The following is a 14,320-nucleotide window of genomic DNA, read 5'->3' on the forward strand; positions in this document are numbered from 1 at the left end:
GCTATAAGTATTGGGTTACTGCTGCTTGTGGGGGTAAAGCGGATATGTTTTTTTCCCAAAAGTGGCTTGTTGAAAGGGCCATCGGAAATGTCCATATGAACTGTGATGATAATGTACACCAGATCAGTGTCTAGGCGCCCTCTGTAGCAAAGACTACCATTACAATTAGTCAAGTCACCACGAGGAGTAAACGCCGGCTCACGCAGCTGACCACCTACCCAAAAAAAAAGAAGCAGCTTGGGGTAAAACAGAGCCATTTTAACATACCATACTCCCAGCTGCTTAATATTTACATGGAGAGGTCACACTTTGACCTTTGACAACAAAATGAATAATTTAAGTTGGATTCGATTCAGTAAACACAGCATCCACTGTAAGAGAAGCAACTAAAAAAAAAAAGATGAATAAATGAAGACAATGCCTCACTTCATCATCATCATCTGTAGAAACTGACAGGTCAGGTGGTGTCTCCCTCTGACAGTTGCTGGACAGGACTTGTTATAGTGAAACTGAAGCCTCACAACAAAGACTCCCTTTATTCTTTTTCTTTCTGCTGCTGGACGCTGAGCAGCAACAAGCGGCTGGGAGAAAAGGGTGTGGAGGACCAAATCAAGCACATGCAACAAGCACTGGGGACGAGGTCCGCTGACCACCCACACATGGCTGTGCAAATGTGAAAACGTTCATTCATGTGTGTGAATTATATGAATAAATATAAAGCTGCAAGAATGACATGGCTAGCGTGCCTAATGGGACCTCTTGCACCAGACAAAAACAGGTAAGATTTATTTAATGCTTCAAGATAAAAGATGTGGGGAAATATTATATGTCTGCTAATTTGCTAAGTTCAAAGTGCATCACAGAACTCCATAATTGTCATTAGGTCTGGGATAATCTAGTTTACTTATTAGGATTGTGCCAGTGGCTGTCCCAAGGAGGAAATGACATGGCCAGGCAGGTCTGGGGTTAGTGAGGGGGACATAGTGGCGCTAACTTGAGACACCCAGCTGCTTTAAGAGAAGCTTCAGGTTAGAGGAAGGCTTGCAGGGCTGCAGTGGAGCCAGACAGATGAGGCCTTCCTCAGCTAAACACAGCAGCGTGGGCCGTCGCTGAGGGTTAATCACATTAGAGCAACGTTGAGGGAGACAGACTGCCTAGGTTATACACACCCTTCATCAGATATTTTATGCACTGTTTAACCGACGCTCAGAGAGTGGAGCAGTGGGTGGGTGGGAGGGAGGGTGGTTGTCTGCAGCTGTGAGAGGTTCGTTGGGTGTGCACTTAAAGGTGATGGAGGTCACCAACCTGTGCCCGGATGAGAGCCTCGAAGCTGGGCTGGAAGTAGTCGATGCGGCTTTGGTAGAACTTGGGCATCTCGTCCAGGAGCTGCTTGTTCTTGGCCTCGAAGTCATCTTTGACCGGTCGGAGTTCCTCTTTTGCCTGTGATGTCGGAGAGAGAGAGCAAAACAAAAGAACTGGTCACTGAGGGTTCAGTTCTGACTTTGAGTTACATTCTTTCATTTCACTGCGATGCAATACACACTACACATTAAGGATTCGTTCGCTAAAATAAGCTTAAGGAGCTACAGATTAATACCTACAAAGCGAAACAAGTTAGTCTGAAGTGAATTCACTTCTTGAGCCATCATTTGTCTTCTTCTCTTATTGTTCTGAAAGATATTTGCTTAATTCCCACGGAGAAGCAGTGCAAAAAAAAGGCTGTAATCACGACCAAAGTGAGGAGGAGTGGGTAATGTGGGCAGACTTGGCTGTGAGTGGACTCCAGCACCACTGATCTGTGTGTGAATGTATTAGTGGGTAGTCTACTGTAGGCATGGAGTTATGGAATGCACAATGAATAAGTGTGAGAGGGTGAGAATTTTTATTAAGGGGAAGGGGGAGTTGCTATATTCAAACTGAAACATATTGTCTTTCAGCTGCATTATGATATGCTCTCTTCACTTTAGTTTTATTTACACATGCCAGCTGTAACTGAAATGGCGTGCAAGTGTTTTGTCAGGATCATTTCTTTAAGTGCACAGGGACTCAGAGGGCATGGATGTAGGGGCCTCTTCAAGGCTTTGTTCCCCTGACAGTGCTTTTCTCAATGTGTGTGGGTGGCTCACCATGTGAGGATGTGTTAGAAGCAATAGCATAGGCAACACTGCAGCACTATCTGTGAATGTGTGCTTCTGTAGTGGCCTCATGGTGTGTGCGTGTGTGTGTATATGTGTATGTGTGTGTCTACAATTCTCAATTACGTGCCTGTAGATGTGCAGCAGTGCCTTTTTGAAAAGGCACTACTTGAGAGCCTGGTAGCTTGCGTGGGTGAAGGAGCGCACATGTACAGTATGCATGTGCTCAACTATTTTTGTTCATATCCAGTCAGCATTTGTGTCTTTTTCCACCTATTGTGCTCTATTCACAATACGGACAGCATGTAAGAGCAAGTGAACTCTGCTCCTGTGCAGTTGGAGGGAGAGCTCGAGTGGATCGACACGTGCGCCGACGCGAGCTTTAAAACTGACGCTACCTGATGCAGTTTGACCATCACGGGCCCCGTTTTTTCTTTCTCTTCGTATTTCTCCACTTTGGCTTGCAACCGCTTGTAGTCCTGCAGCGTCTGTTCCCTACGTTTCACTGCCATGTTAAGGCTGGGGAAGACACTACTGTACCTGAAAAACACCAGCACACAGAAAACCAGGTTACTGAACACAACATGCATGCGCACCGTGTGAATCCATGCAACGAAAGAAAAAAAGATCCCAGACATACATATCAAACTTTCCTCTTTTTTCCCTGAGAGAAAGTGAAGTTACTAAAAATACTGAAACAACTTTCCCGTCTCCATGTAATTTGTAGACATGCACTGTGCATTGCATCGTATCTTAATAAAAGTCATTATGATTTAATAAAATCCCGCTCCTCAACATCTTATTGTAGCGGTACTCTCAAACCCCAGAGGACAGCTCTGCATTAAGCTTCCTCTAATCTATTATCTAATTACTGTAGTTCAGAATGGCATGAAACAATTCATTTTGTGACAATTATCATATTCCAAATGAAAATATATTCTTGCAACAAGAATCCAAGTCTTCAGCACTAAAAATAGGAAAACATTCATCTGTAACTTAGCAACAGGAATCGGAGCTTCATCCTGGGACTTGTTGCACTGCTTTTGTGTCTGTTTTTAATAGGGAACGGGAAAACTGTATACAGAACATGTCTAACCTAATAATAAAACTATAGAAATTTTCAAGTTAACATGTCTGAAAGTTAGACTGTAACATTAACATTATTTCTTTAAACTCAGGTTAGATCTGGCTAATGATTTATAACAAATGGTATAGCTTTAACCAAAATATTGAACGCCTGAATAAGAAAAGGAACATTTTTCAACTTTCTAAAATGTAAACACAAAGCACTGACTTTGTTTTTCAAAAACAGGCCACAAGATTAGTCACGCAGGTGCATACCAGATGTGAGTCAGCAATAAAAACAATCGTAATAAAGAATTAGATATAGCCTTTTCTGAATGACTCATTTAAAGCAATTTATCAAGTGTGTAGGCACACTACTACAATACTTTATTGTGTGCGCCTCGGCCCATAGTGTTATTAGCCACAAAATGTGTGGGCTTCATGATTTACGTTCCTCTCCATGCCAACCCTTGCCCTGTTCTGTGTGGCGGATGAGAGAACCCGAGAGTTTGTTATGAAATCCTGGATTACAACTGCGTTTGCCCGACGTGCACCTTACTACAGGCCAGATGGGGGAGTGGTGCGAACTCCATGTCAGACAAGCAGAGATTGTTTCCGACAGGAAGTTAAGCAAGGAGTGGTCTTGTAGTGTTTCAGTGACATCAACGAGCTCAGCCCAACCCAGCAGCCCACACTCCACCGCTATTTATAAAATACCACTCTGGCCCAGTTTACGGCAGGGGTGGATGCCGATCCTCAAATCTACTATCTGCTCCAGTGTACGCATATTTGAAGTGCCAAGGGATTATGCAACTGCCCTCCAGGCATGACTGCTTTCCAATGCAGTCCTACGGGCTGATGACAACACAGCAGCAAACCAGCTTTCAGACAACACAAAGGCTGGATTCTAGTTCACCTGACAGCATGGTGCAATTTCCTCATGACACACCACGGTGGCCTGCTGTTTGCGCGCTAAAAGGGGACAACGCTGTCTGCAACTACTATGTTTGAGCACAGGGAGACTTCAGGGCCAATGCTATCCTTGTGCTGGAGGAGGAGAAAAAGAGCTAGACACAAAGCCAACTACTTGTTAACCCATTAGTGTCACTTCCACACTGAACGCTGAAGTTTCAGTGTTACATTCGGTTACTGTGACTCAACGGTACACTACCCTCCCCCACATGAGAACCTGAATGTGCTTATGCATACACTGTAATAACAGTTTTTGGTTTTTTTAAAGAAAAGAAATGTCCAGGCCCTGGATGTTTCCCTCGATATCCTGGCCTTGGTTGGATAACTACCGGTCAGCCTGCGAGGTCTGTACCTGCGGTGAGCCTAGTCTGGGTGATTTCTTAAGATGGTTGAGGGCTGCAAAGGGGCCAAGGATACACCACTGTCCACGTGACAGGTCAGGGTGTGGTTAAAAAAAAAAAAAGGGCTGGATGGAAATAGCATCTGGAGCAGAGAGTGTGTTTATGAGCCGAGGCCAATCCACATACAGGCCAGCCTGACCCAGCAGCCAAGCCCAAGTCTGGTCTAGACACCCTCAGTCTAGCAGGCTGGCTGTCACTTTTGACTATGACCATCACATAACTCACTACTGAAAAAAAAATCAGTTTAAAACACACCACTAAAAATATGGGAAAGGGACCTGTTTATGTGTAAATTACCACCTTTGTTCGTCGTGGTCTCAGAAGAAAAATTAGGGTCACATCACGTGGCACCTTCATTTAAAATATGCTTGGTGTGAAAGTGAAATAACTACCACCTGTTGTATAAATGGTTTAAAAGCAGTAGACCATGAGAATGTCTGTGACGTAAATGCTAGCAACATCTCCTTAGTCTCCAACAAAAAAAACAAAAAGCGTGCAAAGAAAGAGTGTGATCTGCTGTGACTTGCCTAGTGCTTTAAAGCCCACATAACTCACGCAGCCTCAGTGCGCGAAACACCAGATAAGATGGTAAAAAAACAAACATCCTTTTTACAAAAAAAACAATCCCCCCCTCAAAAAATAAAAATAAAAAGCCTGCATCAGCCCCAGAGCTAAGGTCAACAACTCCCATTGGCTCCAAACCCCACAACCTGCTCTGAGGGCAGCGTGTTCCTCTGATTGAGAGGGATGAAGGTGGTTTGTCCAGTCCTGGCTCAACCCAGGGCAGAGGTCTCAAAACAGGCTTGACTTCTATTTCACCCAAAAGAGCAACGGAGCAAAAAGGGCTAGGTTACAAGGCCCAGATAACACACATGCCTCAATGCCCACGCACTCCCCTCCCCTCGCATAAACATAGTGATGTCATTCAGTGACCCCGCAGAGTGGATGAAACGCACGTCTGGGCCTGAGAGAGAGGAGACACTGAACGCAGGATGGGGGCAGAGTAGAGGGGGGCTGCTTTTTCGTTTGTTTATTGTGCGTTTTACCACACTAAGCATTAAGAATGGATGCCAAAATTTGAAATAGCAATCACATGGACACAATCATGTAGCTGACACACACACACACACACACACACACACACACACACACACACACACACACACACACACACACACACACACACACACACACACACACACAATCCATTGAAAGTCTTCCATTAACATAACGTTCTCCTTTTCAACTCTTCTCTAATTGTCTTTACAATGACACAAGTTCACCAGAAGAGTATTTTGAGACAAGAAAAACAGTTACAAATATTCATTAGTGAGAGGACTAATGGAATCTTAATGGAAGCTTTAAAGTATAGCAGCTTGTGCGTCTTGGTTTTCTATAGACAACACTTTGATAAACTAATAAGTAATAGCGTTGCGTTTTTAAGAAGGAAAAAGTAAACAGAAAGGTCAGTTTAGTTTGGCATTAAAATTTGTTTATGAACTCACTTCCTCTGTTCTGTTTTAGACTCATGTAAATGCCTAACTTTATGATCTTAAATACCATCTTTGTGAGACAGCGCCCCCTCTAAAATCGGAGCTGGTGTTTGTGTACGTCGGTATGTTTGTGTGAGAGCGTGCAGTGTCCTGAGACATTTCTCCTCCTGAACCAATCCGCAGCTCTGGGCCCAGGAAGCTGGGCCCTTTGCCATATTCTGAGCCTGCCCACACGTCCGCCTGCCGCCCACCAGGAAGAGGAAATTAGAACCATTCCATCCTGTCATTGCTCCGCCACCAGAGCGCACGAGGAAGAGAGGGGTTGACACACACACACACACACACACACACACACACACACACACACACACACACACACACGCTGACCTGACCTATCCATATTTTGATGGAGTATTCTCTTCACATTAGTTACTTTACAAAACGAGTGTCTCACGAGGGGAGAAAGTTGAACACAAATTTATAGAAATCTATACAAGCAGTATGCACATGCTCTCTTTCACAGTATTTAATCTCCTGGGAGGAGCCAGGAGGAGGAAGAAAACCTTAACAAGCGCTCCGGAAGACGGGTGGGATTGTCCAGCCACTCCCTTCAGTACCTCTGCTTTGCGCGTGTGTGCGTGTGTGTGCAAAGTGAGGCTTAAGGAATGGAATAGCATTCACTGCCTCCTCAAATGGGGGCGAGTATTAGGAACGAAGACCAAATAAACTTTCTTCCAGACACTACCAGCACAGCAGCCCTGTTAACTCCCAGTTCATTTTTATAATGCGTATTACTACACTGGAGGCCTTGCTAAGGTCCTGCACTGCAGCTATTCTTTCCACTCAGTTAGTGAGATATGCAGAGCAAGGTTAAATAGTAAAAACGACACGGGGCACTGGGCTTTTATCGCTCCACAGTCACATATGGAATTTAAGACACAACTGAGCTAAATCGCTTTTACCATACTTCACACGAAAAGTTCACGATCTGGCTCGCCTAAAAATGCAAATATTGCAGACTAAAACTATTTGACCGCGGCCTGTTGCAGATTCAGATTTAAAGCTGGACATTTAACACAGAAGCAGCACAAGAAACTGACACTTACTTTTTCAGAGGGTCGACAACAGTCTTCTGGATCTGGTTCACCTGTAAAAGTAAATAAAATAAAAAGCTGTTAACACAAGCACTGCTCACCTTTCTAACAAATGAAGAGACATTACAAATTGTTATTCACTGTCAAATTGAGTTACATCAGAAGTGAAGTCGGAACCAAATAGCTTCTACATCTCTTGCTCATTAGCTGCAATGTAAAGTCGCAGCACAAACACCAACAATTGTGTATATTTCAAACAGAGCACATATGAAAAAAGGGGAAGGGGAAGGGGGGGGGGGGGGGGGGCTTGCAAAGAAACTTTCATGACGTTGACTCTTTTATTGTACACAAGCCCCGAGGAGAAACCCCTGAATATTCATTGAGCTTGCGATACAAAAGGATGGAACTGTCAGGGGACGGACATGAAAGCAAAGCCCAAATGATTTCCTGTGGAGGGTGGGCTGCCATACAAGATGAAAGTTCTTTACAAACAAACATTTTAACAATAACAGTTTATATTTTCCTGCATTCTCCTTCTGTTTGGCAGAACCGACAGGGGAAGGAAGGAGGGGAAGGGGGGGGGGGGGGGGGGTGTTAAATGGAAGTAAACGAACATCTCATCTCGAGGCCTCCAGCCTCAGAACCAAGTCTCGTCGAGAGAAGTTGGAGCACAATTAATAAAGTTTCTAGAGTCATTTACATTGCAGATTCAAAATGACTGCTGCTACTAGATCTGCAAGCGTAACACGGCTAAGTTAACCAGGCAATCGAGTCAAGTGGAGAGAACACGCTTGGAACAGAGAAGGAGAATTTAAAGCAGGGAGATGTGAAGTGACAGCTGCATGAGAACAGTGAGCAGCTCCACTAATCATATGCTCACTTGCTATTGGAAGGACAGTCAATCACACAACAACAAGGAAGCAAGATCGCAGCTGTGCTTTGTAAAAATGCCCTGACCATCTACGAGAACATACAGCAACACTCGCTGCTTCACACAGGCAGATTTCCAAGTACAAAATGGTTGATTGTGGTTTGAGGGAAAACACAGAACCAATAACAAATAAGTACATGGGAATTCACATTGTCTTTGTTTTACATATTCACACCATCTCCCCCTCCCCAGCTCGAGCGGTGCCGCTGCTTCTAAGGTGAGAGCATGCAGCGAGGAGGGAGAAGAACAGCGGCAGATTTGCTTAAGCATGCTGGTGCCCTCTACCCTCTGCCCCTTCCCACAGAGAGGGGGGGCAGAGCTATTCCTTGGAGGCCCCGCAGAGCCTGAGGCCGGCGCTCTAGCAGCAGTCTCCATCAGTGAGTCACGGAGCAGAGGCCATCCCGGCACACAGGCCTCCCAAAAATACACACAGATCGCAGAGGAAATCAATATCCCTCCAAACGGAGCATCCTCTACTGTGCTGCCGCCATCTACACTGGGGCTCAGCTTCGGCAGCAGTGTGCCGGCGGGGCTGTGCGCCCTCCTCAGCCCCAGAAATAAACACACAGACCTGGGCCACTGCTGCCTTCATTATCGCTGCACGTTTTATCTGCTGGCTCTCTCACTTGTGGGCCCTGCGGCAGAACATCTCGTCTCAACACGGAGAAGAGCAAAGGGTGGATGCTTTTGTGTCTGTTTTGCTGGAGCAATAAGGTTTTGCTGCTGTTGCCGTCAGAATCAACAGCCAGCTTAAAGGAAGAAGTTAAGAGTGGTGTTCTAGTGCTGTGCTGGATTTTTAAACACCTAGCAAAACCTAGAGGTGATGCACACAACAGACTGACCAGAAAGTACTCACAATCACTATTTTGCCTCTAGCTCACTTGTAGCCACTCTACAAAGGAAGCCACACAGCTCAGCCCAAAGCTGGAAGTGAACATTGTGTTAAGGCAAAGATTTTATTTAGAAGGACTGAGAGCAGTGGAGAGACTATCAGGTGTGACCTAGCTGTCAAAAGCCACTCTGAATAAAAGTGTGTTTGAAAAAAACAACCAAACAAGCACAAAGAAAAATCTATCCAGCTGGTGACTGTTGTCCTTTACAAGCGAAAAAATCTGGATCTAAGTGAGTGGATCAATCTTTTTCAAACAAGTGACAGTCACAGAGACAAATAGGAAGGCTACACAGACAGTGAACAATACTATACATTATAAAGGCATTAACTACAAGTGACTTCTTTAAAAAAAAAACAGATTAAAAGGAAGAATGGCTGTTTCTTATTCATTCACACTCAAGTGTGTGTCGTAGGGTTTTTTCCCCTTCAGAATGAAAAAATAAACTGAGTGAAAATGGGAAAAAAAATTTCAAATTTGATATTGAAAAAAAATCTAAAGAATGCAAAAGTACTTCACCCTGACAGCAGGAGTGCTCTCCTGAACACTCAACCAAGCCAAGTCCTGGAACATATGCACCCTGGGTCACAAACCCACACGCTCAGTCCAACCTACATTTTACTTTGTCTAGTCACTCAAAATGGCTCCTGTAAAATTTGATGAGCCGTGAGCAAAGCAAGTCTGAAAGACTTAAAAGCTGAAGAATCAAGGAAAGGAAAGGAAAATAAATGACAGCTGCAGAATATCTGCTTGGATGCTGTCTTGTGCTTTTAGTATGTTTTATTCTCAAAACAATAATACTGAGTTTGCCTGAGTAGCACGGAAGTATATCCTAACAAGTAAAGCCAGGAGACAAGACCAGCGACACTTAATCTCATATACAAACACTGAACATTAGGATGACATTTATTTACCAGCTCAAGACAGTATGCTCATTTAAAGTGAGGACTTTTGTCAGTCGTCACTTTAATTTCTGGAACATGGACATTGCTTCACTTATATACACTGAGGAAGGTTACAGCTTGATTATCTATGGAAACCGAGTCCAGCCCCTGAGGTTTCCCAGAAAATATGAAATCAACTCTTCAATGCTCAATATGTATATTTCCAGGTGACAGATGGCCTGTTATGCCTGAAATACTTATACTACAGCTTTACCATGGAATAACAACATTACCCACCGTTTGCAAAGGAATTCATTTTCTCCCCCTTGTTGGATCATTGTTGTGGGAAAGGTTATGAAATCATTTTGGTTCACAGCAAAATATGAAAAGAAAGGGGAATATTTTTAAGGCAGCAAATGTGAAAAGCCTAGAACACCTACTAGCGGGGCAATGAGTCAAGAAAACACAGATGGAAAAAAGTCAATCGGTATATGCCTTAGTGTGATCTCCTATGTTCTCTCCTGTATTTTTTTCCTCTTTTCAAACCCTCCACAGCGTAGTGCCTTGAGGATCCACACATGCAGTGCCACTATGATTCACATTATAACTACCTGTGGCGATGATTCTAATCAAAAAGTGAAGGGCGCCCAGCAAATAATATGAAGAGCCCTGACAGCCAGAGAGATCTTCACAGAGTACAGCTGTGGAAGAGCGAGCAAGAATACGCTGTACCGCTTACAGTTCTGGAAAGACAGACATGCCGGTCTGTCTGCTGCTGGCCCTTAGGACAAAACATACAAGAATAATAAGAAAAAAGAAATGGTTTCCCAAATGCAAGCGCTGCAAATATCTAAGCAGAAAGAAAAATATGTAAAATATGATATGAAATGTACATGAAGGACGGGACAAGTGTTGGGAGGATTTCAGGTTGGGTTTGCCAGAAGTACGGCTCTGAGAGGTTTACAGTGTTCAAGCTGATCATAGGTACTCCACCCCGAGGGAGGAATAAAGTTCCTGTAATCCATCAAGAACATATTGGGTGACCTACCAATGCAAAAAAAAATAATGTTTTTACCTGAAGCCAAATGTATTAGGAAGTAATGCAAGAAATACAACAGACCTCAGCACATAAGCTGTGAGTTACTCTTGTGAATTTTGTGGCAAGGCATGTTTTCCTCTTCAGAGAAGGCCCATCCATTGTATGAGTTATTTTAGACACCAGTGAGTCACAAATGCATCAATTTTCACAGCTGATAACCAGTAGCTTGAGCTTATAGAGGATCATACCACAGATGCTTTTCAAAAACAGCAGAAGGAAAGACATACGGATAGTTTTTAGTCCACAGGCAGCACAATATTGACAAATATGAAAATATGCATTTTCAAAAAAACAAAAAAACTAACCCTTGTTTAGTGTCCTACTTTGCTTGTTAGAAACTGAATTTTTTCAAACGATTTGAAGAAAATCACTGTGTCAAAAAGCCAAAACAGAAAAAGAGCAATATAATAAAGATGCCAAGTGTGGGAAAGAGTCTTACCTTTTCTTGGTTGAAGGCATCCATCCTTCTCATGGCTGTATCTAAAGCAGTCATAGAGTCCAGGAAGGCCTGATCCTGCTCACACAGCGGGTTACTCAAGAGGTCTGCGGAAATCTTCACTGCTGCCTTAGACATGGCTGTCAGCCATGCAAATATGCATGCAACACACAAAGCAGAAAATACTATTAAAACACAGTTAACTTCGTGAAAACAGAAATACCGATTTTGTAAATGGTTACTGAAGATGTCTGCATCTACACATTTTAATCTAATTCCATGTAAGACTCTTACATTGTTCTGAAATTGTGGACGCAATTTTTGTGGATTAAACTGAAGCTTTAAGCGTTTCATCACTTTATATGAAGTAGGGTATTCAAAAGTGAGCCTGTCGGGAAGTGCACAACTCGAATGGCACAGTGCTGCCCCCATTGTAAAAATCTGAGGGGGTGGTGGGGCTGCCTGCCGCGCTGAATATTCACCAGTGCAACGAGAATTTTTTGCCATTTTTCTACACTGACAGCATCAATTACCGTTAATCTGCACTCGTGCCACTTTGTTTAGACACAGAGCATGTATCAGTATATGGCTTCACTGTCAAAACAAATGAGCTGCACTGAGGAGACACAAGCTGACGACAGGAGCTGCACTGAATATGGGCTTTACAGAGATTTGGAACAGTCATTGGTCATTTCACACTCCCCTGGGACCAATTTTCAACCAATCAATTATCACGGTGTAGCGTTTCTGCATCTCTCTCAGTTTGCACAAGTAATACATTGCTTGATCTGACAAACATTTTAATTACAGGGTCGTGAAAATCAAAAGGTGACCTGAGGGCTCGTTATTAGCAGTGAGGGAGAAGGTGAAATTCATGTCCTTTACAATTTCCTGAGGCAAGAGAAGTTAACATATTTTATTTGCCTTCTGTTATTTAGCCTAATTTGGCATGTGTACAGGAGCATCCCTTAAAAAGACATTACTGGCCCTCACCAGATGACTGTCAGCACGTTCGCTAGAGTGCTGCATATAAACACATTTGGCTTGATACAGAGAGAAGTGTATTAAATGCAGTGCTGACATGCAGAGTAGGTCCAGTTCTTTGTTTGGTAGCAGTTAGTGGAGATGGGACCTGTGCAACAGATGGAATCCATTAACGATAATGAGGCCCTGACAGCTATGACACTTTGATGATGCAGACATTCATATTGCAGAGCACAAAGGAGAGGAAATGAAGAAGTCTCTCACTGCTCCATCCGTCCCCGCTCTTCCACCCCCACAAGTGACTACTTACCACAGGCCATATCTACTACCACTTCCCAAATACAAAAACACAAAACCAGCAAATCGGCAAATAAATCTTTAGTAAACAAGAGTTTTGTGGCAGACAAATACATGGATAAATGATGGCAGAGATGGTAAACCAGGATCCCCAACTGAATATAGATCACATGGTCAAAAAACAAAAAACACACCTGCTATGACAGCTACAAAAGCCTAAAAAAGGAAATGATTAAGGTAGAGACTCACACACAATTGTTTCATGTCATATCATTTGGAGATCGAACACAGCACAGGAAAAAAAAAAGAAAAACACAGGCACCCAAACATCTTTCTGGCCCTGAAAAACATGCCAAGTAACATCAAGTATGTTGGTGAACAAGTGCTGATCAATGGCTCACCAGGCGGCAACGCCAAGTAAGTGACAGAACATACCTAAATCTGCCTCTGTGCTTTTCTTCATGTCTTTGTGAAGCTTTTTCGTCTGATCCTCCAGCCTGTGGGACAAGCAGAAGACTGATTATCAGAGCGCTTCTTGTCTCGTAGTACAGTAAAGAATCAGTTATCCTAACTTGGATTAATTAATAACCTATACTGAAGTCAAGATTTACTTTATGAGCTGTAGGCATGCATTAATACATCAGTCAAACGTTGGTATCTGCTAATGTGAGCCTGGTTTTACTGATACCTTCAGGTTTATCAATTGATATATGCTGTTTAAATGCTAAAAAATTGAAATCAAGGCCTGAACTTTAAAAAATTTTCCACTGTTACAAAAGTAGGAATGCATACTTTCAAATCGATTCATCCCTGAATCCCTCTGAACCCGTTCAGTTGGACAAAAACATTGACAAGGATAAAGAAAACACAAACCTCGAAAAAAGACATAAAACAATATGGATTAAGAAGGAATTACACATTCGACTGATTCCACATAAAATCTGTTAGCTAATTAACAACAGTGTGAATCCTTCAGTCAACTACATTTCCGCTCAAAAGCATTAACGTCTTCAATCATTCCACTGCACATATTCCATTGATGTGTGTTAAAAATGGCAATTACCAGACTATGGAGGCTGAAAACACATGCCATTCATTATATCAATTAAGGCAAACAAGGGGTTTAGAATCTCCCCTGAGACTACCTTCATAACACTACTCCTATTTGATGAAAAATGTGGTGCAGTCAGGTTTTGCTTCCATCCTTGTTTTTCAAGAACAATATTAAATAGGAAGTCAGTAACGGTAATCCCATTTTTGTGCATGTCCACAAGATATAAAGACACTAGCAGAACAAGTAGAGCTCTTTCAGAGCTGCAAACCAAAACTGGAAGTCAAGCGGCTCCAATTAAACGTTTTAGATTTTTTTTCGGTTTAGCAGCTGGGAAACAAAGAACGATTGAGGATACTCACAGGTACACTAACCAAATCTAAACTGTTAAACTGAAGGGTTTGAAAATGACTGCTGATTAAAAAGCAGCATTTACAGGACCGTAAAGAAAAGTTCAAGTCTCCCAAAATGCAACATACAGACAACTTTGGTTTTAGATTTTCATCTGCAAATGGATTTTCTTTTATTCTTTTGTTTGTTTATCCAAGAAAGGACAAATAGTAAAATTATTTTTTTATATATATATAT

At 42.8% G+C, this 14,320-nt stretch overlaps 1 protein-coding gene across 1 annotated transcript in view; it reads right to left on the reverse strand.

Moving 5' to 3' along the window:
* The window catches only part of bin3 (bridging integrator 3), a 34,616-nt gene that overhangs the window by 2,329 nt on the left and 17,967 nt on the right, over nucleotides 1-14,320 (reverse strand). Inside the window, exons 4-8 of the mRNA XM_085294015.1 lie at nucleotides 13,117-13,178; nucleotides 11,404-11,540; nucleotides 7,173-7,213; nucleotides 2,534-2,675; nucleotides 1,306-1,440 (exon numbers count right to left, since the gene is read on the reverse strand). Coding sequence (XP_085150141.1) covers nucleotides 1,306-1,440; nucleotides 2,534-2,675; nucleotides 7,173-7,213; nucleotides 11,404-11,540; nucleotides 13,117-13,178 — 517 coding nt within the window. The remainder of the gene's footprint in view (nucleotides 1-1,305; nucleotides 1,441-2,533; nucleotides 2,676-7,172; nucleotides 7,214-11,403; nucleotides 11,541-13,116; nucleotides 13,179-14,320) is intronic.

This window comes from Mchenga conophoros, linkage group LG12 (genome assembly GCF_057382185.1).
Source record: "Mchenga conophoros isolate Kocher_MC1m ecotype Shallow Benthic linkage group LG12, M_conophoros_male_GT1.1, whole genome shotgun sequence".
Lineage (NCBI taxonomy): Eukaryota > Metazoa > Chordata > Actinopteri > Cichliformes > Cichlidae > Mchenga > Mchenga conophoros.